General features: G+C 37.2%; 1 protein-coding gene across 5 annotated transcripts in view; it reads left to right on the forward strand.

Moving 5' to 3' along the window:
- Positions 1-27,718, forward strand: part of DNAH3 (dynein axonemal heavy chain 3) — a 246,850-nt gene that overhangs the window by 24,071 nt on the left and 195,061 nt on the right. For all 5 annotated transcript variants that reach the window (XR_469849.3, XM_007498217.3, XM_056806547.1 and 2 more), the window contains 5 exons: positions 9,639-9,818; positions 21,343-21,479; positions 21,683-21,788; positions 21,952-22,130; positions 24,335-24,519. Coding sequence is in view for 4 of the 5 variants with exons in the window: in XM_007498217.3 (XP_007498279.2) it covers positions 9,639-9,818; positions 21,343-21,479; positions 21,683-21,788; positions 21,952-22,130; positions 24,335-24,519 (787 nt within the window). In the remaining variant the exon portion in view is untranslated. The remainder of the gene's footprint in view (positions 1-9,638; positions 9,819-21,342; positions 21,480-21,682; positions 21,789-21,951; positions 22,131-24,334; positions 24,520-27,718) is intronic.

Consider the following 27,718-nt stretch of genomic DNA (forward strand, 5'->3'; position numbering starts at 1 on the left):
GTCCTCCACCTGTTCTAGTGGCTAGTGGCTCCATCTTTTTGTTGGTACAATAGGCACAAAGTGCTGCTCCAAAGAAAAAGATCCTACCAGATGACCCTAGTTGAAAAAGGGATTCAAATTTGTCTTCAGCTTCATGCAGAGACTGATGCAGGGGTTTAGATACAGCGTTCTCCCCTGGACGTGCTTCACAATCATAGTCCTTCTGCTTTAACTGGTAACTTATGAAACCTGCTACCAGGGCTAGAGTATCTGGAGCTGGGACTGGAGGTGCCATGTGGGTGGATAACTATTAGAAGTGAAAATAAGTAAGAAGAAGTCCACTGGAGACTAAATTGGGATCCTTGAAGGTGTGAAAGGAACAGGTTGTAGTTGTATACTTGCAAATAACAATATAACAGGACATTGAACAGAATCCAATATATTAGCAACATCTTGAAAGAGTTCATGCCTAAAAAATACACCTAAAGAACAATCTAAAACATATGCTTAGAAATAAGCTAACATTTAGGAAGTTAAGTAGTATAACAGTTTACAATTATGAGAATAAGAATTCAAAGAGTGATTAAAAGTCATTTGAGAATGAATTGTAAAAAGCCACTTATTGAACAATGTGGTTATCCATGAGAGTGTGTCCCCTCCCAAATGTAATATCCTTATTTACATGAGTGTGTTGCGCTATCTGTATAAATTCATCTCAATAATTTTTTATAATTCTTCAAAATCATTGGTGGTATCTCCTAAATAATATATATACATATATATATATACATATATATCCAATATGATTGATTAATTATAGCACAGGCTTAATTTCCATAATCATATGAGCAAGAATTTATCCTCAGGCTAGACTAGATATACACATGCAAATCAGAGGCTGCTGTATTTTGTGCCAATCCCTTAAGTTCAGCAGTGATTCCTAGGTTAGGAATAAGTGTTCAAAATGTGATACCATTCAAACCCTTTATATGATTTTTAGGGTCACTGTTGGGATCAGATAAATTATTCCATAAGTATCAAACAAATCTAAGGGAAAAGAGGGAAAAGGTTGACCAGCATAAATAATTTATTAGCAAAAATAATAACAGAGCACAGATGAAAGAAGTTAAATTGCTTTCAGGAGGAATCTCAAAGGTTATAGTAAATGCTGGAGCTCCAATTAATAGTAGTATTAGGAGCCCTGTGATGTGTTACACATAAAATGATTAATTATAGTATCTCAAAGGAGAAATCTTGGACTAAAATTGACATGAGTTTGGTTAGAGAAAGTTCAAGTCTTAACAGGGTGTCTAAGGGATGAATTATTAAACCTTGTTGATGAATTTGCTAAATCCTTTTATAGAGCTTTATCTTGTGGAGAGTTTATGATATGGTGGTTTTGTCAGGTGAATATTGGGGTTTGATAAAGATAGAATGGAAGGCAGCACACAAGTCAATAAAAAATATTTGGTATCACAAGAAATAGCATTCACAACAGTGATTGGATAAACACGAATGGGCTTACTGTTAGGACAAATAGATATTGAAGCATAGATAATATTTTTCCTCCTTTGGTGACAATAACTTGCCCAAACCTCATTAGGTAAGAAATCAGGCATTGAGAGATTTTTATCCTAGGCTAATAATACAATGGAAAAATCCTCACTACAATATTAAATAAATCAATGAAGTTAACAAAATTTCATCAGGCAAATAGACAGTATGTATAATGTCTGGCATTATACAATAAATAAGAGTTCTCAATGTACATAATAGGTAACTGACAATGATGTTCCAGTATTAATTAAGTAAAAACATTTATACCAAATAACATTAGGAAAAAGAGAGTCTTATTACAGATCATGCACTCATTCTCTGAGTCTTATTCCACACTATCAGGTTAAAACAACTTCCCTATTCCAGTTTTTAACCTGAGACTCAATTCATGTTTTTACTTGTTCTCAAAATTGTTCCTTTCCAGATCTCTTTTTTTCTTATAACAGTCTTTGGCATTATGTCCTCTGATTCTGCAATAGTAACAATGTCCTGTCAACCTTATCCTATGATCTTGAGGTATTTGTTGGACAGGGGTTAAGATTGTTGTCATCTTTTGACCAGACTGTGGTGTTATTTCCTTATCTTTCCCTTCATACACATATAAAGAATTGCCTTTAATTCACCTACAGGCTTTTCATGCCATCCAGGGCAAAATTTTAAGAAATACTCCTTGACATTGGGGAATGACTGGTTTACATAGGCTGCAATAATTACTCTGGCATCTCTTGGGTTAATGGGATCTAATCTAGCAAATCTTTTAGCACTTTTATAGGGCTGCTCATAAAACTTCATAGGAGACTCATCTTTCTCCTGAGTAGTTTCCTGTAAATTGTTGTAATTTTCTGGGTACTCTGAGAAAAGCTCCATTCCTCTTATCAAATTCTTTCTAGCATCTCTTAATTTACATAAATCATCTAGAAGATTAGGATTCCAGTTTGGGTCTTGAGCCAGACATGTCCCTCCTCCCCCTGGACCAACTATGACCCTATTGGTAGTTTCTATTAATTTCCACTCTTTCCCTATTTGACAGTAAAACTTCCATAAGATCTGACATGTCTGCTTGTGTAGAAGTATAACCCCAAAAAATGCATTTGAAAAGATCTATCACTGCTAAGGGGTCCTCATAGAATCAGGGGGAGATATTCTGTTTCCACAGTGCTAAATCAGAGGGTCTAAATGGATAATGTTCTTTAATGTAAACCCAATTACCCTGAACATTGAGTGGAATTTTTTCTATTAAAGGGAAAACAGGAGCTGGTACCTCTTTCTTCTCCCTGCCAAGCTCTACTTTTGGTTCCTCTTTTTTCACCTTGCACTTTTCTCCCTCTGGCTCATAATATGAAGGAGGGAGGTTGAGGGAGGGGGAAATAAGATAGGATATGGTTTGTTTAGGTCTGAATTAATCCCTCTATTTTCCAACTCCTGCCAACATTCCAGATATTTCAACTGCTCCCATTTCTCTTGGCTTTCTAAGAAGGCTTCTAACTTATTTATAGTATAGAAACTGAAGTCCCAAATTTAGGCCCAAAGTTCCTGAGAGTCTTATACCAATTAAAACAAGAGTTACTAGCTTAATTCCTATCCATTCTCTTGCCTACTGGTATCCTTTTGTTGCCCCATGCAATCAAAAATTTTTCCAATGGAAAGTCTATCAGAATCCCTCTCCTACTTAGCCTAGTCCCCATTTTTAAAAGAGGGGTGGTTAATACCCGGAGAAGGAAAACCATCCTGGTACAGACTAGGCACACTGTCCAGGCCCTGTTTTCCCTTTTAGAGGGGCCCTATATCTGACTGGGCATTCTTTTGCCATTAAGTAAGATCTGATTGGGCACTTCTTTGCCAATAGGTCGGGTATGCTACCACAGAGGGGATCAGTATAAATAACTCACACAAAAATGATTGCAAAATTTCTGAAACAATTCTTGGTTAATCAATTGAGTACAATTTACATGTTCTTTACCTCTCCAAACAAATAAGGAATTTTAAATGCCTGTTGGTAGTAGTTGCCAAGGAGTGAGAGTAAGTCATAATGTGGCCTTAGCTTCTGAAAAAGAACTAAGCAGCTTATGAACAGAAAAATCTCAATTTTAGGCAAATAATCCCAATATTACTTAGTTATTGCATAATTTCAGTAGGCAACATAGGAAAGCAGAAGTTGAAACTTAATACTGCCTCTCTTTAAGTTAGGTTTTAAAATGAAACTTGGCTAACATAACAGCTATGGAAAGTAATGAATGCTGGAGGGGATGTGGCAAAGTAGGGACACTAATTCTTTGCTGGTGGAGTTGTGAATTAATCCAACCATTCTGGAGGGCAATTTGGAACTATGCCCTTTGATCCAGCCATAGCACTACTGGGCTTGAACCCCAAAGAGATAATAAGGAAAAAGACTTGTACAAGAATATTCATAGCTGCACTCTTTGTGGTGGCCAAAAATTGGAAAATGAGGGGATGCCCTTCAGTTGGGGAATGGCTGAACAAATTGTGGTATATGTTGGTGATGGAATACTATTGTGCTAAAAGGAATAATAAAGTGGAGGAATACCATGGAGACTGGAACAACCTCCAGGAAGTGCTGCAGAGTGAAAGGAGCAGAACCAGGAAAACATTGTACACAGAGACTGATACATTGTGGTACAATTGAAGGTAATGGACTTCTCCATTAGTGGCAATGCAGTGTCCCTGAACAATCTGCAGGGATCTAAAAAACACTATCCACAAGCAGAAGATAAACTGTGGGAGTAAAAATACCAATGAAAAGCAACTGCTTGACTACAGGGGTGGAGGGGATATGACTGAGGAGAGACTCTAAATGAACACTCTAATGCAAATACCAACAACATGGAAATGGGTTTGAATCAAGAACACATGTGATACCCAGTGGAATTGCGCGTGGGCTATGGGAGAGGTGGTGGGAGGGAGGGGAGGGAAGAAAAGAAAATGATCTTTGTTTCCAATGAATAATGTTTGGAAATGACCAAATAAAAATAAAATAAAATAAAATAAAATAAAATGAAACTTGGGAACTATGGCATATTCCAAACTAATAACTAATCTGTTTAAAAATCAAGAAAGAAAAAGTTTGATTAGATTCTCAACCTATAGTTGTTGAAAAGCTACTCAGGAATACTTACCAACTTAGAGTTTGATTCAAACCTGTGAGGGATCTTTACTCATGGATCTCTCTTTCAAGAAGAGGATGGGGCAAGAAGTCCCCTATGTGGGTACCCTAAAGCCCTTCCTGAAGGAAGACCCCCAAGGACCAGGATTTCCTGTGGATCACATCGGGGTCACCAAAATGTGCTGAAAATCTATCACACCAATACAGAACTCCAAGCTAAATAATAGATTTATTGAGAGGAAGCCCACCTGACTATAATGCTGGATCCCGGTCCCATCAGAACCAGAGACCTTAGAAGATGGTCTTTTTTAGAGAGAGAAATCTTATGGCACAGTGACAGTGATACAAAAAAAGATAAAGATGTTCATATCTTTCACATAGGTGATTCTTAACTAGTGACAAGTGCTGATTAAACTAGTGAATGCAAAAGAAGATCACTTTGGGTGGTCACTTACATCTATTACTATTGCTGACCTTTTAAAGGCCTTTGCATTCTTGGTGTCTTTTACTGACAACATTAGGAGTCAGCTGTTTGTTGAAACAAGAGTGGTCCTCCACTGCCTGTGTGAGCTTGTACTCAAAGCAGGCCTCCCCCTCCTTCTTGTCCATCTTGAGTTTGTACCCAACAGGGTGTGGTGGGCTTGGTAGTAACTTTTGGTTATATGTTTAAGGTCAAAGATGTAAAAAAGATTTTCTATCACCCTACACTGTAACTTTCTTAGCTAATCCCTATAATTTTATAATTATATTATAATAAACTATCACTTTAAGTATTAACTCTAATGATTATTTTACTAAAATAATCATAAAGGCTAATACTATTATAATCATAAAAGGGGTAGGGATTTCACATTCACATGTTGCTTATTTTTGTAAAATGATTTGAAAATCTTAAAGTGCCATCTAAATGTTAGCTCTTATTATTTAAATCAATGAATAAACTATCAAGCATTTATTCAGCATTTAATATATGTTAAGCCTTGTCCTAGTATGAGAGAGAAAAAAAAACCCCAGTCCCTGCCCACAAGGAGCTTACTCTTGTTGGATAGAGATCACTATTGTTTAATCATTTTCAGTCATATCTGATTCTTTGGGGTTTTCTTGGCAAAGATACTAGAATAGATCAGAACCTATTTTGATGTTGTTGGTGTTTGCATTAGGATGTTCATTTAGAGTCTACCTCCCCAGCCATAGACCCAAGCATTCAAGCAGTTGTTTTTCTTCTGTGTTTTTACTCCCACAGTGTTTCCTCTGAATGTGGATAGTGTTCTTTCTCATAGATTCCTCCAAGTTGTTCATGATCACTGCGTTGCCACTAATGGAGAAGTCCATTACATTCGATTGTACTACAGTGTATCAGTCTCTGTATACAATGTTCTCCTTCTTTTGCTCCTCTCACTCTGCATCAGTTCCTGGAGGTTGTTCCAGTTCCCATGGAATTCTTCCACTTTATTATTCCTTTGAGCACAATAGTATTCCATTACCAACATATACCACAATTTGTTCAGCCATTCCCCAATTGAGGGGCATCCCCTCATTTTCCAATTTTTTTTTTGCCACCACAAAGAGCACAGCTATGAATATTTTTGTACATGTTTTTTTCCTTATTATCTCTTTGGAGTACAAACCCAGTCCTATGGCTGGATCAAAGGGCAGACAGTCTTTTATCGCCCTTTGGGCATAGTTCCAGATTGCCCTCCAGAATGGTTGGATCAATTCACAACTCCACCAGGAATGCATTAATGTCCCAACTTTGCCACATCTCCTCCAGCATTCATTACTTCCCTTTGCTGTCATGTTAGCTAATCTGCTAGATGTGAGGTGATACCTCAGAGTTCTTTTGATTTGCATCTCTCAGATTATGAGATTTAGAACATTTTTCATGTGCTTATTTATAGTTTTGATTTCTTTAACTGAAAACTGCCTATTCATGTCCCTTGCCCATTTATCAATTGGAGAATGATTTGATTTTTTGTACAATTGGTTTAGTTCTTTACAAATTTGAATAATTAGACTTTTGTCAGAGGTTTTTGTAATGAAGATTGCTTCCCAATTTGTTGCTTCCCTTCTAATTTTGGATGCATTGGTTTTGCTTGTACAAAACCTTGATGTAATCAAAATTATTTATTTTACATTTTGTGATTTTTTTCCTAGCTCTTGCTTGATTTTAAAGTCTTTCCTTTCCAAAGATCTGACATGATTACTATTCTGTGTTCACCTAATTTGCTTATAATTTCTTTCTTTATATTCAGGTCATTCACCCATTCTGAGTTTATCTTGGTGTAGGGTGTGAGATGTTGATCTAAACCTAATCTCTCCCTTGTCTTCCAATTTTCCCAGCAGTTTTTTTTAATCAAATAGTGGATTTTGGTCCCAAAAGCTGGGATCTTTGGGCTTATCATAGACTGTCTTGCTGAGGTCACTTACCCCAAGTCTATTTCACTGATACTCCTTTCTGTCTCTTAGCCAGTACCATATTGTTTTGATGACCACTGCTTTATAGTATAGTTTGAGATCTGGGACTGCAAGGCCACCTTGCTTCAAATGTTTTTTTCATTATTTCCCTAGATATCCTTGATCTTTTGTTCTTCCAAATGAACTTTGTTATGTTTTTTTCTAATTCAGTAAAAAAGTTTTTTGGTAGTTTAATGGGTATGGCACTAAATAAGTAAATCAATTTGGGTAGGATTGTCATTTTTATTATGTTAGCTTGTCCTACCCATGAGCAATTGATGTTTTTCCAATTGTTTAGATCTAGTTTTAATTGTGTGGAGAGTGTTTTGTATTTGTGTTCATATAGTTCCTGTGTTTATCTTGGCAGAGAGATTCTTAAGTATTTTATATTGTCTAGGTTGATTTTTAAATGGAATTTCTCTTTCTAATTCTTGCTGCTGAGATGTGTTGAATATATATAGAAATGCTGATGACTTATGTGGGTTTATTTTGTATCCTGAAACTTTGCTAAAGTTGTTGATTATTTTGACTAGCTTTTTAGTTGATTCTCTAGGATTCTTTAAGTAAACCATCATATCATCTGCAAAGATTGATAACTTGGTCTCCTCATTGCCTATTTTAATACCTTCATTTTCTTTTTCTTCTCTAATTGCTACTGCTAGTGTTTCTAATACAATGTTAAATAATAGAGGTGATAATGGGCATCCTTGTTTCACTCCTGATCTTATTGGGAAGGCTTCTAGTTTATCCCCATTGCAGATGATGTTGGCTGATGGTTTTATATATATATACTATTTATTAATTTTAGGAAAGGCAAAGGGGTGCCTTCTTAAGGAACCAGGTGGGCTAAAAGCTCTGGAAAACACAATAGAGGCTTTCCAGAGTATGCAGTCTCCCAATCAGCCCTGCATCCAGATTGAAACCTGACTTCAACCCGTGACCATTTGCTAAAGAGATTAATTTGGAGGATACCTACTTCAGGAAGACTGGAACATGATGGAGTGAATGTGTCAAAATGATGTCATTTAACCTGAGGGTTATATTCTCCCATAAATAAGGGGGGTTCCTATAAGATGGGGCTTTTTTGCTTTTTACTGGCTTTTTCTTTCTCTCTTAATAAAGTGTTGTATTTGAAATGGCTTCTAGTTCCTTGAATACTGGCTAAAGAGGGTATACTTTGAAATTTTCAAGGTCCCCTCAATTTTCACTTTGGAGAGGAGCTAGGTTTGAGGGGAACATACCTCACAGAACTAGAGTGGAGCAGCGTAGTGTGCTTGTGCTCCTTGCTTCTCCTTCTCCACAAGCCTAACTACATCACTTGCTACCCTGCCCAGCAGTCGCTCCCTCCTCTGGGTGGAATAATAGGGGGAAGCAGTGTGAGTTTGACACTCAGTGGAAGGAAGAGCACAGAATATGGTCTCTGGGGGGGCGTGGGCATAGCACTTGGTCTGTGGGGTGGAGGTGGGGACTGGCACTCCATCTCTAAAAGGTTGCCCATCACTGGCATAGAGGGAAGAGGACTGGTTCTATTGCTTTCTATCTGTGTGACCTGGTGCAAAGTCACTTAATTTCCTTGATTCTCAGTGTTTTCTTCCATAAAATTAATGGATTAGAATAGGTGGTTCTGAGATCCTTTTCAGGTCCCAAATGACACTCAAATGTGGCTAATTAGTACTTCAAAGAAGGCTATAGAAATCATATTTCCTATCCCTTCATAAGTAGAACCAAGGCTACTGAAACCTAATTGCAGTCTATTGATTCTTTTAAAATAACCTCTGAAGACTTTTTTCTGAACCAAAAATACTTGGATTGTATTAAAATTGGCTGCAGGTAATTCTAAAAAGGATAGAGGCAACTGGAAAGAACTTCTTAAAATAAAAGAGAGGCAGATAGAGGTTTCTCTAAATCTGACTACTTCATAAGGACTTCCTAATTGTCATATAGGAATATAGTCTTATTGTTGTTTAGTTTTTCAGTCATGTCTGCCTCTTTATGATCCCATTTGGGGTTTTCTTGGCAAAGATACTGGAGTGGTTTGCCATTTTCTTCTCCATCTCATTTTATAGATGAGAAACTAAGCCAAATGGTGAAATGATTTGCACAGGGTCACACAGCTAGTAAAATGTCTGAGTCCAGATTTGAATTGAGAAAGATGATGTCTTCCTGACCTCAGGTCCAATACTCTATCTAATGTGCCACCTAACTGGTAGGAATATTTTAATATAGTAATTCAATGATAAGTGTAACTTTCAGTAAGTGGAACGTAGGAGTAATTGCCAAACTTCTTCCCTTTTCCTCAAAAAAGTTCATTTGCAAAGTTTTTACTGTACAGAGTCTTGAAACTGGCTACCAATATTCCTTATAACTAGCCATGCCAATGTGGATTTCCTGCCTGAATTGAGGTCATCACCTCTTTATTGAATTCTCACACAAATTCCAAGAAACAAGCCAAAAGCAAGTAGTCTCTTAACATTAGTTACAGGATTTCTCACTTTCTAATTATTATTTCTTTTTTGTTTCCTTTGAGAATGGGAATGATTTTGAGCCCCCTTATGAAGCAATGGAGTTCTTCACCCCTCAGGTAATCATTATGAAACTCCAAGTAGAAGAACCATCAATTGTCTTTCAACCATCTTTTGAAGAATGTTGGGGTATTATCTACAAATGCTTCATGGAAATCATTAAGAGCTCTGAAAACATTCCTAAGGTACAGTATGACTCAGAGAGGGTTTTGGGATGTTTAGGAATAAATCAACCAAGGTGAAAGATGACTTCCTGGAACATAATAGAATGTAAGAAATATCTCTTCCGTCTTTGATTTTGGCATCAAGGGATTTTAGTAAGAGTGCATAACTGTCTTCTCTAAGGTCACCTTCTAAAACCCAAGACTGATGAAAGGAAATTAGAAAGAAAGTTAGAAACATTTTGAGAAGCAGTCTCTCAAAGCATTTCTAAATTCCTTTAATACCTATTATTACTATATTCTTCATGAAATGAAGTCATTAAAAAATCAATGTATACTTTTGGTCTCTGCTAATATCTTAATTTAAGAGATTGGGAGTAGATTCTAGAGCTAGAGGTAGGAGGGAACTTAAATCTAGTCCAACTCCCTCATTTTACAGATTAGGAAACTGAGGTTCACAGGGGTTGTTTTTTGCCATAGTCAAACAGCTACTAAGTGTCAGAAGTGGGACTTAAACTTAGGTCTTCCTATCTCCAATTTCAACACTATCTATTCCATTCTTTTCTCCCCTTTATTTTATTTTAATAACAAATTTCCACTTAAGTCTTCCAAAGTTATGTGATTTATGTTGTCTCCCTCCTTTTTTCCCTCCCTGCTCCCAGAGTTGACAAGCAATTCAGTCAGGTCTACTATATTTTTAAGTGCTTTATTTCATAAAGTAGTAGAGGAAATCCCCTTTACTTTTCAGGATCATAGATTCTGAACTTCCTCCTTTTAGCAATATTTCTGACTATGGTTCCTCTCATTTTTCTGTTATTTCTTGTTAGCTGCAGGTAGATCAATTCAGATGATAGTGACCAGACAGTGAAAAGCTTGGAAACTATGTCCAGTGAGGATTAGTTGGAGGAGCAAGGGATGTTTAACCTGAGAAAGACAGTTTTAGGAAAGATGTGAAAACTATCTTTTAAAAATATGTTTCCACCCAGTTTTCTACTTTTCTAATGCCTGGAGTTGATAAGGGTCACTTTGAAGTGGAGTACATTCCAGTGCTAAGATTGGAGTGTATCACAGCTTCAGCCTGAACTGAGGAGGCTGATTTCTTTTAGAACCTTTCTCTATTATTATTATAATAAGTAGTGTCTGGGAGAGAAAATGAGCATGTAAACTACCCTATTTTTTCTTGCCTTTGTAATAGGCTCATCCCCTGAGACTCAACTAATATCCTGATAGTTATTTGGGTAGATTGGCAAGGTGCTTCTCCTGCCTTCTTTGTCTCAGTTGCAGCCCAATAGATTCTGCTCTAGACTCTTACTTTTATCCTGTGTGTGTCTACCTACCTCAAGTATGTTTCATGGAATGGAATGGAATTGGAATGAATATATGGTAGGATTCTGGTTTTTATTCCACTCTGCCATTTGCTTCCATTTTATGGGTGAGTTTATTGCATTTGAATTCACAGTTATGATTACCATCTGTGTATTCCCCTCTATGTCGACTTCCTTCTTTAATGCTGACCTTTCTTCTTTCATTCCCCACCCTTCCCTTCAGTGTTTTGCTTTTAGTCAGTCTTCCCCCTTTCCCCTATCTTATATTACTCCCCTTACCACCACCTCCCTTCTTATTCCCCTCTTACTATAGGGTCTTTTGGTTACCCCACAACTTCTCCCTCAATTGTATTACTTCCCTTTCCACCCCTCCATTTCTTATTCTCCTTCTACTTCTCATTAGAGTAACATACAATTATCTTTATATACCCCAAAGAGCTTGGCTGTTCTTCTCTCTGAGCCATTTCCAATGAGAGTATAGATTAAGTATTACCTGTCACCAACCTCTTCCACCCTTCCATTATATTCTTCTTCTCCCCGCCCACTTCATGCTTCTTTAAGTGATATATTTTACTCCATTTTGCTTTTCCTATTTCTCTTAGTACTATCTTCTTTTTCATCCCTAATTTTTTATATTTTTGACATATCATCCTAAACAACTTACTATCACACTCTCTAAGTATAGTTCTTCTAACTACTATGATAATTTTCAAGAGTTACAGATATCTTTCCAAATAGGAATAGAAGCCTGTTGACCTTATTGAGGCCCCTAAATTTTTTCTCTTTCTTATTTACCTTTTTATGCTTCTCTTGGATTTTGTATTTGGGTCTCAAATTTTGTTTGTCTGGTCTTTTCTTCAGGAATGTTTGGAAATCTTCTATTTTATTAAATGACCATACTTTCTCCTGAAAGAATATAGTCTGTTTTGCTGGGTAAGTTGATTCTTGATTGTAAACCCAGTTCCCTTGCCTTCCAGATTATCATATTCCAAGTCTTCCAGTCCTTCAATGTGGAGGCTGCCAGGTTCTGTGTGATCTTAATTGGGGTTCCATGATATCTTAATTGTTTCTTTCTAGCTGCTTGTAGTATTTTCTCATTGACCTTGGAACTCTTGAAGTTGGCTATAACATTCCTGGGAATTGTCATTTTGGGATTTAGCACAGATGGTGATCTGTGGATTCTTTCAATTTTTATTTTACCCTCTTGTCAAGGATATCAGAGCAGTTTTCTTGGATAATTTCTTGTAATATGATGTCTAGTGTCTTTTCTGGTCATGACTTTCAGATAGTCCAATAATTCTTAAATTGTTTCTTCAAGATCTATTTTCCAGGTTAGTTGTTTTTTTTTTGATGAAATATTTCATATTTTCTTCTATTTTTTTAAAATTTTGTTTTATTATTTCATGATGCCTTGTGAAGTCAGCTTCTAATTGCCTGATTCTAATTTTTAAATAGAATTTCTTCCATGACCTTTTGATCCTCCTTTTCCCTTTGGTCCATTCTTCTTTTCAAGTCATTTCTTTCATCCTTTAATTTTTTCCCTTCATTTTCCAGTTGGTCAATTCTGGCTTTTGAGGCACCATTTTCTTGTTTTAATTCATGTGCCTCTGTTTCCAGATGACCTATTTTGCTTTTTAAACTCTTGTTTTCCTTTTATCATTTTTCTTCAACCTGTCTTATTTGATTTTTAAAAATTCTTTTTTGAGCTCTTAAAGAGCTTAAGTCCAATTCCCTGGATTTTCTGAGTTTTTGCTTGAATTTCCTTGGATCCTATCATCCTCTGTTGGTTCTATTTTTTTGTTCTTATCTCCATAGAAATTGTCAATCATTATTTCCTTCTTTTTCTTCTGTTGTTTGCTCATATGTTTTTTCCCTCCCTGTGGACTATAAAGTTGCTCCTTTGTTTGTTTACTGGCCTGGCGCATTTAATTTGCTGTGCCTTGGAGGGAATCTTCAGTCTTCTCTCTCCTCTTCTGGTATGTTGGAATAGACTGGTTGAGCTGACCTTCTGAGCTAATCTGCCATAAGGCCAAATCTTTGCCAGTTGAAATGGAGGTTGAGGGTGCCCAACCAGATAGTGCCCCTTGCCAGCCCCTGTCAAAGCCCTGAAACTTGCATGGTAGAGTTGAGGTGCACCATCATGGCTGCAGCCTTCACCCCAGAATTCCACAACCAGCCTGTGTCCTATCACAGGTCTCAGTGCAGTAGTAGAGGAGGGGGATTTGGTTAGCCCAGTCTTATTTCTGTTTTTTCCCTTATACTGTGGAAATCTATTCTCTCTACCTACTCTCCTACCTGTTCAGCAGGAGAGTCCTATGACTCTGTCTTATAACAATAAGACAGACAATTATATTATATATGTATAATATATAATATATATAACACTATATATTATAACAATAACCCTTATAACAGTAAGGGCTTGGATTTCTGCCTTTTTAAAGTACTTTTTAAAGATTGGTATGGAAGGATAGTCAGAGAGGATCTGCATTTTGCTGTGCCTAAGCCACCATCTTGATTCTACCCCAACTAATCTGGCAAGATGCAATGAGAACAAGAAGGGTTCCTATACTTTTATTTGCACTAAAATGATCCCTTTGAGTTTCAAGCAGTGTCTTTTTATTATTGAAATCTGTAAATAATATGGGTTTACCCTGTCTATGTCCTGAAGCAAATCAACTTTGAATGTATGTCTTCTCAACTTTTGTCTTTGAAAAAAGACTGTCCTCATACCCAGATATGGCTTCTTTTGGCCATCTGAGTTGATATTTCTTTTTCACTTCAGTCCAATTGAACAAACATCTCATTTATCTATCATACAGACATTTTTTTAGGCCCAAAAGATATAAATATAAAAACAAAGTAGCCCTGACCTTAAGGAGTTTGCATGCTATTTGGGGAGGATCACTGTGGTAGTAATGTCTGTCTATAGGATGTAATAGGTATACTTTATACCATGCTTGCCCCTCCCTTACTCCCCACTTCCTAAATTTTCCAATAGCCTCCTCAATATACATTATTAACACACCCTGCCATTTGTCTGTTGGTTTTCTTTTGTTTATCAATGGGAGACATATTCATTTCAACAAATCTCAGCGATCCTTATGCAATCAAATTGGTCTTCTTGGATTAAATCTGTGGTTCTTCTGGTCTGCTAACTAGAATTTGAACATTTCTTGGGTTTTGTAATCTATATATTTCTAGTTGTCTCAATGGGATAGTCTTCTTTCATTGTAACTATGTTGTATGGCAGCTTTGGCAAAGGTTTTCAAGTTTATATGCCCAGACTGCAATTTGAAGCTGCCTGTGAACTCCCCACATTACTCCAGAGAACAGAGGGAGGAAGTGCTTAGTTTGGGCTGCTGGACAGAGGGGTGGGCATGCAAAAAATGTCCTCAGGCACTGGAAAGAGGGGGGACAGAACAGCTCCCCCCTTCTGACTGGGCACATGTGCCAATACTTTGCCAATGTTGTTCTATGGTATTTAGTTTAGAAGATAAACATAGATGGTTTTCTCTCTTCCCAATGTTTCTGAGTTTTAAAACCAAATGGTATGATCTTCCTCTTTCTCCCCTCCCCCTCTTTTGCTTTTATCTTCTGCTCTGATGTGAATCAGCGACTCCATTCCTTTAGATGAGATGCAGGACCATTGGCCTTACCATATGACCTACATCTCTGCCCTACAGTCCTCCAACACTGTCATCTTGACTCCTTATTTAACCTAAGAACATCTATGTCTTTCCTTCTTCCCTAGAGTTGATATTTCTTTTATGTATTGTCTCCCCTAAACAAAAGGTGAATGAGTTCTTTGAGAGTAGAAGCTATCTCCCCTTTTCTCTTTGGTTTCCCAAGACTTAGCAGAGAGCTTGGCAAATTGTAAGCACTTACTAAATGATTCATTCATTTGTAATGATTTGTAAGATGCTTATTTTTTATTCTGAACTTAAATATAAAACATTACTTTATACATGGCAGAACACAAAGAGAAGATTCTTTATGAAACCATGAATCTCCATTTCATACTACTTGCTGCTTTTAAAAAACTATAGGGACAGCTAGGGGGTTTAGTAGATAGAGATTCAGGGCTAGAGATAGGAGATCCTGGACCTCAGACTCTTCCTAGCTGTGTGACCTTGAACAAGTCACTTAACTCCAGTTACCTAGCCTTTCATGCTCTTCTGCCTTGGAAATGATACTTGGTATCAATTCTAAGATAGAAAGTAAGGTTTTTTTTTTAATAAAAAGAATACAAGAAATTACCCAAAGTTGTCTGTACATCCTTCTGTTCTCTTGTATTCAATTCTGCTTTGTCTGCTTCAGAGACTAAGAGTAAGATTTATCTGGTGCCCATTCCTTTTACCTCTTCCATCATATTTATGATATGGGGTACATCATCATATTTGCCTCAATTATGAAAAATAGTAATTTCCAACATTCCTTCCTCCTTCCTACACAAATGTATTGCTTTTACCTTCCCTTCTCTTGCCTGTAACAGAACCTATTAATCCTTAGGTCCTCTGTTTTTCTTACTTAACTCCTCCATTACCTTTTATTTTATTTTTTTAAAAACCCTTACCTTCTGTCTTGGAATCAATACTGTGTATTGGTTCCAAGGAAGAAGAGTGTTAAGGGATAGGCAATGGGAGCTCTCAATCCACTTAATCACCCAGCTGCCCCCTCCAATACCTTTTAAATATATCAGGGATCTAAAAGGTCACTTTTTACTCTCCTTATTAAAATATTAGCAGTAAAATTGATAATTCTGATATTATCTCTTGACCTATTTTTAGGACCAGTAAAAAATTTCAGATAATTTACATTTTATTCTGATTTTTCAATCTTTGATTTTGTTCTACTATTTTGTGCTGTCTTGTGGAGCCATTGATTTCTGCTTGGTCTGTTCTAGTTTTCAAGGAATCCATTGTTAAAATTTATTAAGATTTACTTTTTCTTCCAATTTATTTATTCTCCTTCCAATTCTTTCTCCAGAATTTTTATTTCATTTTAATTTCTTGGTTCAATTCTTCTAGATATTCATGAAGTCCTTGTGAAAGAATCAATTTCCCCCCCCAGAGTTTCTGCTTACACTAGTTATGGAGTTCTACTGGTTTTTGGAGCATCTCTTAATCTAAAATAATTTTTCATACTGTTTACCATTTACTTTGGTTTATTCCTCTCTCCTGCCTTGACTTCTACCCCTGGAGGCCAGGCTTCCCTGGATCCTTGGAGTTCAGGGTGCTAGGCTTTCTAGTCCCTCTATGGCATCTCAGAACACAGTACTAGGGATTCTAACAAAGTGCTTGGCACCCAGGTTATTTTAATCTGAATGTTGCCATGCTGCATGGTTAGTGATGCTGCCAGGGCCATCTAGGTTCACACACACACACACACACACACACACACACACACACACGCACACACACACACAGAATTTTTACCCCATACCCACCCCTGATTTCTCTTGTAAGTCCCATATTTTTGTTGCTTCCTGAACATAGTTTTATTGGACATCTCAACCTGTATATCCTATGAAGGCATCTCAAATTCAACAAAGCTGAAGCAAAATTCACTCTTTGTTAACTTAACTAAATGCATCTCTATTCATCTCTAGTCATGTTGGTAGGCTATTAGGTTGTTTGTGCTAGATTTGTGGGTGGCTCCCTTTCCTATTATCCAGGACTTCTGATTTACTTCTGTGCAACTCTTGTGTGTGTTCTATAGTTTTTCACTACATTTCTTCATTCTTGAAGAAGGCAGCCTAGAAAGATAATTTAGAGATGAATTGGAAGGACTTTAAATTCCAAACAAAAGAGCTTGCATTTTATCCTAAGAAACCATTGTGCCATGGTCTCCAAGCAGCCTTGTCCATGGCTTTGGGGGTCCTCAACTAGGTGTGGCCCAAAGGCGTAAATGAGTGACAAGTAAGACAGTTGGGAGTGTTAGCCTGGGCCAGGCTTTGCATGGAACTGCTTCATCTGGCCCAGAGTTGTGTTTATTTTTATACCCCTCAATGGTTACATTTTTTCTTGGCACACAGCTACATTATTCAACATACATGTTCAAAGCAGATAATTGGATAAATGATACATTAACTTTTAACAAATCATTAGATTAATATTCTGTGATAATTCTATATACTTGTATTGTTACTATTGATTCTGAGAACACACACAAAGTGTTTTTAAATGGTAAATGATTTCTTGTCACAGGGAGGATAGCTAGAGGTCAGATCTCATTAACCTGTGAGATGCTTGGACTTGTGTACAATCAAATAAAAAATCATTTGTTACTTTTAACAAAATAGATAATCAATCAGGAGTTCTTAGAAAAACAATCAACAAACACTGTAGCCAAGATTTTTAATATGAGGCTAATCATTTTTCTTGTGTTTCATGGGGAGTTTCCAAGATAGATTTTAATTGGTAAAACAAGTCACTGAGGAATGGTGTACCAACCTCTTCCTGAAGGAATTAATTAATAACTAATTAATAAACTTGCTCAGGAGAGCTTGTTCTAGGCCTATACATTGGGTGGGGAATTCTGAGTACAGCTCTGTTAGAAGTTAACCCATAAGAGTCTTTTAGGTTTGATTTTGTAAGTGTGATCTTTTGGTGATATTGGGGGATAATGTGGAGCATTAGTATTAATCCTGCAAGTATTTTGCTCTCATATTATTTTTCTTGAAGCTAGGGAGAGAACAATGATCACAGCAATTCCAATAGTAAGGGATGTTAGTGAGAGAGAGTGGGGCTGAGTGGGTGTCTCCATCCTTCCTGGGGGGCCACTTTGTGACCTCCTGGTTTCCATGTGCAAACATGCCAAATAATGTGGCTTTGATAATTCCCAGCACCTCCTAAGTAAGGAAATGACATAGTCAGACACATGCTCTAATAACATCAGTTTTGCATCTGTGTGGGAAGTTGGATTGTCAAGGGAAGACACTAAAGACAGAGAGACCAATTAGAAGGCCATTTCAGTAATGACTAATCATAATTTTAGAAGACTGATGAAGATGCATCTATTCACCTACAGCCAAAGAGGAACTGGACTCAAAATGCAAAATGCAACATATGTTTTTTGGACATAGCCATTGTGGGGATTTGTTTTGCTCAACTGTGCCTATGTGTTACAAAGATTTTGTTCTTCTTTTCTTTTCTTTCTTTCTTTTTTTTTGCAGTGGCAGGAAGAGGGAAAGAAAAATAAATCCTTGTTAATTAAAAATAAATATATTTCTTTAAAGAGGTCTATTATTATAGTTCAGGGAAGAGGTAAGAAGGATTTGAAATAAAGTGGTAGCCATGTGAATAGAAAGAAGGGAACAGAAGCAAGCAAGAGATATCATGGAGAGAGAAATGGCAAGAATTGGCAACTGATTGCATTGAGTAAAGAGAGTAAGGGAGATTAAAGAATGGAGACTGATTCTAAGGTTATAAATCTAGGTGACTGGAAAAATGGTATTGCCCTTAACAAATGTAGAGAATCCAAGAAAAGGAGTAGGTTCAGGAATAATGAATTCTGTTTTAGTCATATTGAGTTTGAGATGCCTATAGGACATCCAGGTAAAGATGACCAGCAGGCAACTGGTAATATAGTATTGGGCCTCCGAGGGAAATAATGGCTTAATAGGTTCAGAAGTCATTTGCCTGAAGATCATAATTGAACCCATGGAAGTTGATCATCAATGGAAAGTTCAGAAAGAGCAAAAAAGAGGGACCAAAACACCTAGGTTGTAACACACACACACAGACACACACACAGAATTCACATAAACTTCTCTAGCAATAATACCTTTATCCTGTATTCATAAAGTTGATATTTTTTTTAGACCTAAGTTAAAAGAAGTTTACATTTCTTCCTACTAAACTTTCTCTTTTTAGATTTTTCCAAAGGTTTGAAAATCTTTTTGAATACTGAGTCTGAATCCCTACTGTTTGTTATCCCTTTATTCTTTGTGTTATCTGGGAATTTAATAAGAATTTCATGTATACCTTTATCCAAGTTATTGATAAAAACATTGAACAGCATAGTATCAAAGACAGATCCCTAGGGAACTCTAATACAGACTTCCTTCCAGTTTGACATTGAACCATTATTATATGACCCCTTTTTAGGTCTTATCTCCCAACTGGTTCTTAATTCACCAAACTTCACTGTCATCTGACTCAATTCTTTCCATTTTGTTCAAAAGGATATCACGAGAGACTTTGTCAAGTGCTCTTCTAAAATTTGAGTTTACTATGTTTGTGGCTTTCCCTTGAATGCAAGTCAAATAACACTGTCAGAAAAGAAAATTGCATTAGCCAGACATGAAATATTCTTGAAGGAGCTAGACTGTTATTAATGCTTACTTCCTTTTCTAAATGCTTACAAACCATCCTTTCCATATTATATTCCACATTTTTGTCAGGAATTGAAGTCAAGTCTATATATTGTCTATAGTCTAAAGATTCTATCTTCTTTCTTTCGTTTGAAATTAGGTCAGTGTTTACCCATTAGGATTTCCTTCTGCCTCTAAAATTCCCTTCCTCCCCCCCTCCCCCATCAAAGTATTTCTAATCTTTTAAGAAACACTGCATTGTTCCTGAAAACATGGAAAGTAGGGGGATACTCCTTCAACCATTTTACCTTTTCCTCCTATGGGTAGGGCAATTAGTACTTTGTTCATTCACAGCAGTTACTAAGCACTGGAATAAACAAACATAATATATTCATTGCATATCACTGCAAAAATTTCCTTTTCTCTTCATGCTTGCTTACAAGAATATTCTGAATTCTGGCATTCTAATTGTTGGAAATTCAAATGGAGAATTGCCATTACAAACTACCTATTTGAATGTTGTTAGCAACTAAATGAGGATTTATTTATGGGACTTTTTTTATGGGATTTTCTCTGCCTATTCTTTCAATATGGTGATAGTTTGTTCAGCTAGAGTTCTATAATTAACAGATTCTCCCCAAAGCCTGGATGAAATTCCATCCCACAGATTCTTAGATTGGCTATTATATTATATTATATATATATATATTATATATTATATTGGTTATATTAAGGGGTCTGTAAATTTGCTGAGCATTGCCATTTTAGCTTTATATAACCTACATCCTAGAACTCAATCTGTAGGCTTTCATTGACCAAGTTAAATCTTAGAAGGTTGCCTCCTTTTCCTGGGAAAATGAGAAGTTCAGGTATCAACCCTTTCAGAGTCTTCTTTTATTCATCCCCAGTCCAAGCAAAGTTCAAAGTGATGTTTCCCTTCTTGCATCTCTCATAGCACCTTATTTGGACTTCTCCCATTCAATTTATCACATTCTAATTTATATTATGATTACTTGTATCATTTTTTTATCTTCAAAACTAGATTGTAAATTCTTCTGGAGTAAGATTTTAATTTTATTTATCCTTGTCTAACTTGCTTTTAATAAATGTTGAATGAATGTTGCTCAAGGTAAATCATTCCTTCCATGTCATCAACCCATGTCAGTTACTTATCCTTCATAATTTTGCTAAGTTAGGTTCTCAGATAACCATATAGGAATGTTACTTTCCCATTAAATAAAAAAAAAGATTTAATAATATCTTTCTCCTCTACCACAAAATATATTGGCCTTCTTGTTTCAAAGTTCAGATTTTCCCCAGGTCAAACAATGTCTCTTAAATAATGACTAGGCTGATACAACTTGCTTAATTAAATTCTAACATGGTCCTTGGCTCTGTCCCTCAGCACCATCCCATATGAAGTGATTTCACTCTTTTAACTTACAAATATTTTCCTAGAACTGATCTCTCAGTTTCTAGGACGTTAGACTAGTGCTTCCCTAATCTAGCCCCATACACTTCCTAGCCTTTTGACCCTTGGTAAGTCATTAACCACTGCTTGCCTCAGTTTCCTCAGATCTAAAATGAGGATAAAAATAGTGCCTACCTTCCAGAGTCCTTGTGATGATCAAATGAGATAATAACTGTAGAGTATAGTCCAATGCTTGGCTATAAATGCTAGTTTCCTTCTCTTTCCCCTTCTCCACAGTTACTGAGTCTGAAATTTTCTTCAAGGGCTGATGGCTTGACCACTTTTAAAGAGAGGAAATGATTAAAAAAACAAATGCCAGGATCATCCTTAGGGGTTTAGTGCATTATAGGGGATAACATTTAAAGTGAGGAAGAGCTTGAATTCAGGGTTACTTCCCTTTCATGATGAAAACATAGTTCCATTTATGTCCTTTAGGTAGAATTAAACCTTTTCCCAGAGCTCCAAGGAGATAATCTGACTCTTGCGACTGTCTGCCCAGATGAAATATTAGTTTCAGATTTTATGAAGCAAACGGAAGAGGTTTTTGTAAAAAACCAAGTAGGTCCCAAAAAGTAAGTTGTTTGGTCTTAAATCTTACTACCTATTTTAGATCCATCAACTCTACTCATCAAAGAATTTCTCTTTGCTAGCTTTTGTTGGTTGTTTTTTGAGGCGGTTGGGGGGAAAACAGATAGTCTTCCTTGGGAGTTAATCACCACTGACTGTAAGGTGTATTTTGATTATGTGCTTGTTTCTTTGATCTTTGATCTGGAAGATACTTAGATGTATACAAAAAATACAGCAATCTTTTGGATAACTCTGCAAGAGAAGATGTTAAAATGTTTCTCTCCAAATTCCATGATCTGGATGATTTCGTGGAGGTAAGAAGCCTTTTTTTTTCCCCCCTTCAGCACTTGAATGATACTAACCCCAAATGACCCAGCTACAAATATTTTTGTAATGCCTGCCAAATGATCAGCATTGTACTCTTGGCAATACCCAGAGGGCCAGCAAAGCCATGGAATACTTCCTTTCCCCCTACAGTACATTGAGAGTTTGAAGAAATTGAGAGGAGAAATTGCATCCATGCACATCACAGTACCTTTGGCCTTGTTCTGTCTCCATGTCGAAAGTCTAAATGAAGATTTCTGTGAGCGGTGTGACAATCTTAAAAACCAGCTGATTCAATTCCAAGTTGATGAAAACCGGGAGCAGAATAGCAGGTACAGTTTTTATTCTCTATAGAGAAATTACGGTGAAGATTTGTACAAAAGAATTATTAGGAGTGAAGGGAAGGCAACTGATGAGACCAAGGCAGTAGGGTGCTGGGCTTGGAGTCAAGATGACCTGAGCTTCATCTCCAACTTCAGACACTTACTAGTTTTGTGACCCTGGGCAAGTCACTTCACCTTTAATTGCTTTAGTTTTCTCATCTGTAAAATAGGGATAGTAATAGCATTTGCCTCCTACAGTTGTGACGATCAAATGAGAGAAGAATTGTAAAGCACTTAGCACAGCATCTGACACCTACTAGGCACTATAGAACTGTCATTAGTGTTCATATTGGAATTTTTTCAGCTTCTACCCCCATGTTAAAGTATCAGGAAAAATCTTCCAAAGATCCAAACAAAAATTTACATCTAGGGGGAGAATGCAATGAGATTTTATATTTTGGGTAGGGAAAGGGAGAAAGAAGAATGGAAAGATTTCCATGCCAGCTGGATGGTTCAATGAATAAAGTTCTGGATTGAAGTCAGAAAGACCTGAGTTCAAATCCTTCCTCAGAGGCTGGCAAACTTTATTACTCTGGGCAAGTCACTTACCTTCTCTATGACTCAATGTTTTACAGATGAGGGCCTGTAAAATGAGGAAGTTGGGCTCAATGGCTTCCAGGGTGCCTTCTAAGTCTATAGTCCTTTTTTCTTTACTCAAATTACCTGTGCTCTTTCAAAGGTAGCCCAAGTTGTTTTTTGAGTGGAACTTTCCCCAAGTAAAGGTGTTTCTAATCATTTAGTAATACATAGAGTTTTTCTTCTGCCTAGGGTGACACCTACTAGGATTCCAGAACCAACCAGAAAAGTGATATCATACAATCTGTCTGGCAAATTTATTTTTAGTGGAGAATAATCTAAATTTAAAACAAGCCATTGTTTATTTGCAATTCATTTCGTTTAGTCTCAGAGAACAGGCTCAGATTTTCACCTTGTATAACCTTGCCAAAATTCTTAGAGGACTGATTTTTACCTTATTGGATTGTGCCTTCTCCAAAAGTGTTCAACTGCTGTCTTCTTCTTCCCCATCAGGACTGTCAATGCCTTTGAGGTGGGAAGCTAAGTTTGTGTGTGTGTGTGTGTGTTGTTTTTGTATCTCCATACAACTCCTAACATCCACCATGTTGATCACTGACTGCCATTACTTGGAGAGGACTGATTCTGGAATTCCCTTTTCCTACTGACTGGGTGGCTCCTGTTGACATAAAGTGAGGCCTCATGGAAATTGGGCTCTCCATGTACTCTACAGAAGAGACAAAGCTGGAGTGGCTGGGGAGAAACAGTATTGGATTGAATGCATGGTTTGGAACATTTTATTGCAAAACTGTTAAATGAAGCAATTGCATAGTGTCAGAGATTCCACATAGACACTATCAGGGTAGAAAATGCTTAATGATTTCTGTTTGGTTCATTCCATTGCATTTGTGAGAAGCTTCTTTCAGTGACATCCAAATAGACTATAAACCACTAAGAGGTTAGGCGGTGTGGTGAAGTGGGTGAAGACCTACAGTTAGAAAAACTTGACTGCTTTTAATGCCTGCTGGCCCTATGACTTTGAACAAGTCACTTGGTTTCCTAGTGATCAGACGAGAACTTTGTAAAATGCTTAGCACAGATCCTGGCACAAAGGAGGTGCTTAATAAAAGCTGGTTCTTTCCTCTCCCCATCTCAATGCCCCAGGCAGCTCTCTATGTGTATTTGCTGTAGACAAGGTATTGATATGATTTGGGGGAGAGAATTTATCTATCATGAGTTCCCTAACCCAATGAAACCACCTTTGGAGGAAGAAACAGATAAACTTTCTAAAGAATGGAGACTGCTGTTTAGTCATGTCCAATTCTTCATGATCCCCTTTGGAGTTTTCTTGGCAAGGATACTGAAGTGCTTTGCCATCTCCTTCTCCAGCTCATTTTCCAGATCAGGAAACTGAGGCAAACAGGGTTAAATGACTTGTGCAGGGTCACATAGCTAGTATATGTCTGAGGCTGGATTTAAAATCAGGAAGATGAGTCCAGGCTTAGTACTCTATCCTGGCTGCCCTTAAAGAATGGAAATAGAAAGAGATGTTTATTCCCCAACAGAATAAATAGGTCTTTCATAGTACTTTTAGGAGCTGCTACTAGTAATGGCACCACCCTCTATTTTCTCTTCTCTAGCATCTGCAACCAATATGCTATGATTGCAGACAAAGTCAGTGAGATCCCCACCAACACTGAGGAATTGGTGCATCTCAGCGCATTCTTGAAGAAGGCCAGTGACGTAACGGTGTTCAGACTCAGGAGACAGATCTCTACTGCAGCTTGGAGGCTGGAGTTCCTGATGAACTATGCTGATCTTCCTTGTAAGTCTCATCACTACCCAGCACATTTCCACCCCCCCTAAGAGATAGAGAGCTCATGGCTGACTCATAGCAGAGATGCCTTCTGTCAGACCTTCCAATGGGGAGTCTAACTCAACCCTGACCACTCGGGAAATCAAAGGGGATAGTAGAAGAGCATAGAATTGGGAATCAAGAGCCTATGCAGTCAAGGGTCGCTGCATGATGGGAGAATTACAGATGATGGGATATCACTGTAATAGTCATCACTATGAAAGACAAGTTGGTTCACTTTCAATTGACTAGATGATAGCTATAGATCCATCCAATGACAGCATTTCCTAGTCAGCCAGTCAGGAAATAAACATTAGTTAATACTTAATTAGCATCTACTATTTGCCATTTCTTGTTGTTCGGTTGTTTTAGACTCTCCTGACTCCATTTGGGGTTTTCTTGGCAAAGATACTGGAGTGATTTGCCATTTCCTTCTCTAACTCATTTTAAAGATAAGGAAACCGAGGCACACAGGGTTAAGTGATTTGCCTGAGATCACACAGCTAGTAAGTGTCTGTGGCCAGACTGAAATTCAGGAAGAAGAGTCTTCCTGACTCTAGACCCAGCATTCTATCCACTAGAGCACCTGGTTGACCAGTCATATGTGCCAAGCACTGTGCTAATTAATAGGGATTCAAAGTAAGATTAAAAAAAGGAACTAGTGCCTGCTCTCAAGGAGTTCCAAGTCTAATGGATGAGCTTGGCAAGAACAAGATATACATGATAAATTGGAGATAATCAACAGAAGGAAGACACTAGAAATAAGTAGAAATGGGAAAGGTTTATGGAAGAAGGTAGGCTTTTAGGTGGGATTTGAAGGAAGCCAGAGTAACAGTTCTCGACCTGTTTGGTTTTGGGACCATTTGACATTCTTAAAAATTATTGAGGGATAGGTAAATGGGTCAGGGGATAGAGAGGCAGGGCTGAAGATGGGAGGTCCTGGGTTCAAATCTGACCTCAGATTCTTCCTAGTTCTGTGACCCTAGGCAACTCATTTAAACCCAATTGCCTAGTCTACCATTCTTCAGCTTTGGAATTAGTACCTAGTATTGATTTTAAGACACATAAGACATAAAAAATTAAAAAAAGAAAAAAATTATTGAGAACACCAAAGAATTTTTTTTTGTATGAGTTATAGCTGTTGTATAAATATACATATATTTATATCTATACCATGTTGGACATTAAAATGAACTAATTTTGAAATATTGTGTTAATTCATTTAAAATAATAATAAATCCATTTCAGATTGACAAGTTTTTACAAAAAATAACTCTATCCCCAAACAAAAATAAAAAGTGGGGGGAGTGGCTTTGTTTTACATCTTTTTGCACATCCCTTTAATTGATTTAATAGGCTTAACAGAAGACAGCTGGATTCTCAATCTGCTTCTGCACTCAATTTGTTGCAATCTGTTGTTTTGGTTGAAATCTCTGAAGAGAATCCAGCCTGAAACAGACACGTAGTTGGAAAAGGGAAGACTATTTGATTACACAAATACTATCTTAATATTTTTGTGAAAATAGTTTTGACTTCAGTAATCCCTAGAAAGGGTCTAGGGGCCACCAGGGGTTCACATACCACACTAACCAGCTCCAAAGAGCTGGTCAAATCCTGTCCAGTGTCTTTTTAGACAACAAGCTAAGAATTGTTTTTGTATTTAAAAAGTTTTATTGCATTTAAAAATAAAATAAGCAACCCTGGCTCTGCCATAAGAAAACAGCCAGCTGGCCAGATTTGGCCCTCTGGCAGTAGTTTGTAGACTGCAGCATATGATGGGACTTGGAATCAGAAGGGCTTGGGTTGAAAACCTGATTCACATACTTAGTGGCTATGTGACCCTAGACAAAAATTTTAGCCTTTCAACTTCAATTTTCTTATCTGTAAAGTGGGCTTAGTAATAAATAGTAATTACCTCATCTGAAGAATCAAACAATAGAGGTAGAGTGCTTTTTCTTTTTTTTTTTACCCTTACCTTCTGTCTTAGAATCAGTACTGTGCATTGGTTCCAAGGCATAAGAAAGGACTGGCCATGGGGGTTAAGTGACTTGCCCAAGGTCACACAGCTAGGAAGTATCTGAGTCTAAGGTATAGTTCTTCTTAAATCTTAAAGCACTATTAAAATAAAATGTTAGTTTTTGTTATGAGTCTGTTGGTTTACTATTGTTATGGTCCAGACCTGTGATTCCATTGGTCTGAGGACCTCCCTATAAGGGAATTTTCTTTACCAGTGAAGAACAGAATTATCAGCTAGGTGATTCAGTGGATAGAGGGCTCTGGAATTGGGAAGACCCAGGTTCAAATCCAGCTTCAAACACTTATACCTGTGTGACCTTCAGCAAGTCCCTTTGCTCCATTTGCCTCAGTTTCTTCATCTGTAATAGCACCAACTTTCCAAGGTTGCTGTGAGGATCAGATGAGATAATAATTTAATTTAGAGTACATAGTGCTATATAAGTGTTAGCTAGTATTGCTATTACCTGAAGTACCAGAAGGTTAAGACACTAGATGTGTATGTGTGTGTGTGTGTGTATCTTGAACTTTTATCTTCTTATTACTAGGGCCAGCTCTCTATTCACTATTCCATATTGCCTCTCATCATCATCACTACTATCACCAAATGCCATCAACACTATTCTCATCGCTATCTTAAGTCTAACATTCTATAACTCTTAGCTTTAAACCAAAAGGGGAGAAAACGGAAGCTTCTTTTTTAAACACTTACCTTCTGGCGTAGAATTGGATTGGCAAGGGCTAGGCAATTGGGGGTAAGTGACTTGCCCAGAGTCTCAAAGTTAAAAAGTGTCTGAGGTCAGATTTGAACCCAGATCCTCCTGTCTTCAAGTCTTGCTGTCTGAGCCAGCTCACTGCCCTGGAAGCTACTAATGAATCAGCTTCTCTTCTCCTGGCTATACCACTTGGGAGCAGAGTGGGTAGGAAAGTCACTTCCATAACAGGAGTTCTTTATGAAGTGGGATAAGATATTCTTACAACAGAGCACATAAGTTAAAGGATCTGCTTAATTTCCTCCAAGTCACACATGCATATACATATTTGTATTTGAACATATGTATGTGTATAAATTGTACATGTATGGTGCATGTACAAATGCACACACATATCTATATACTATATATTTATCTATAAATAATAGAACATATCATGTGCT

The sequence above is a fragment of the Monodelphis domestica genome, chromosome 7 (genome assembly GCF_027887165.1).
Source record: "Monodelphis domestica isolate mMonDom1 chromosome 7, mMonDom1.pri, whole genome shotgun sequence".
In the NCBI taxonomy this organism is placed as follows: Eukaryota; Metazoa; Chordata; class Mammalia; order Didelphimorphia; family Didelphidae; genus Monodelphis; species Monodelphis domestica.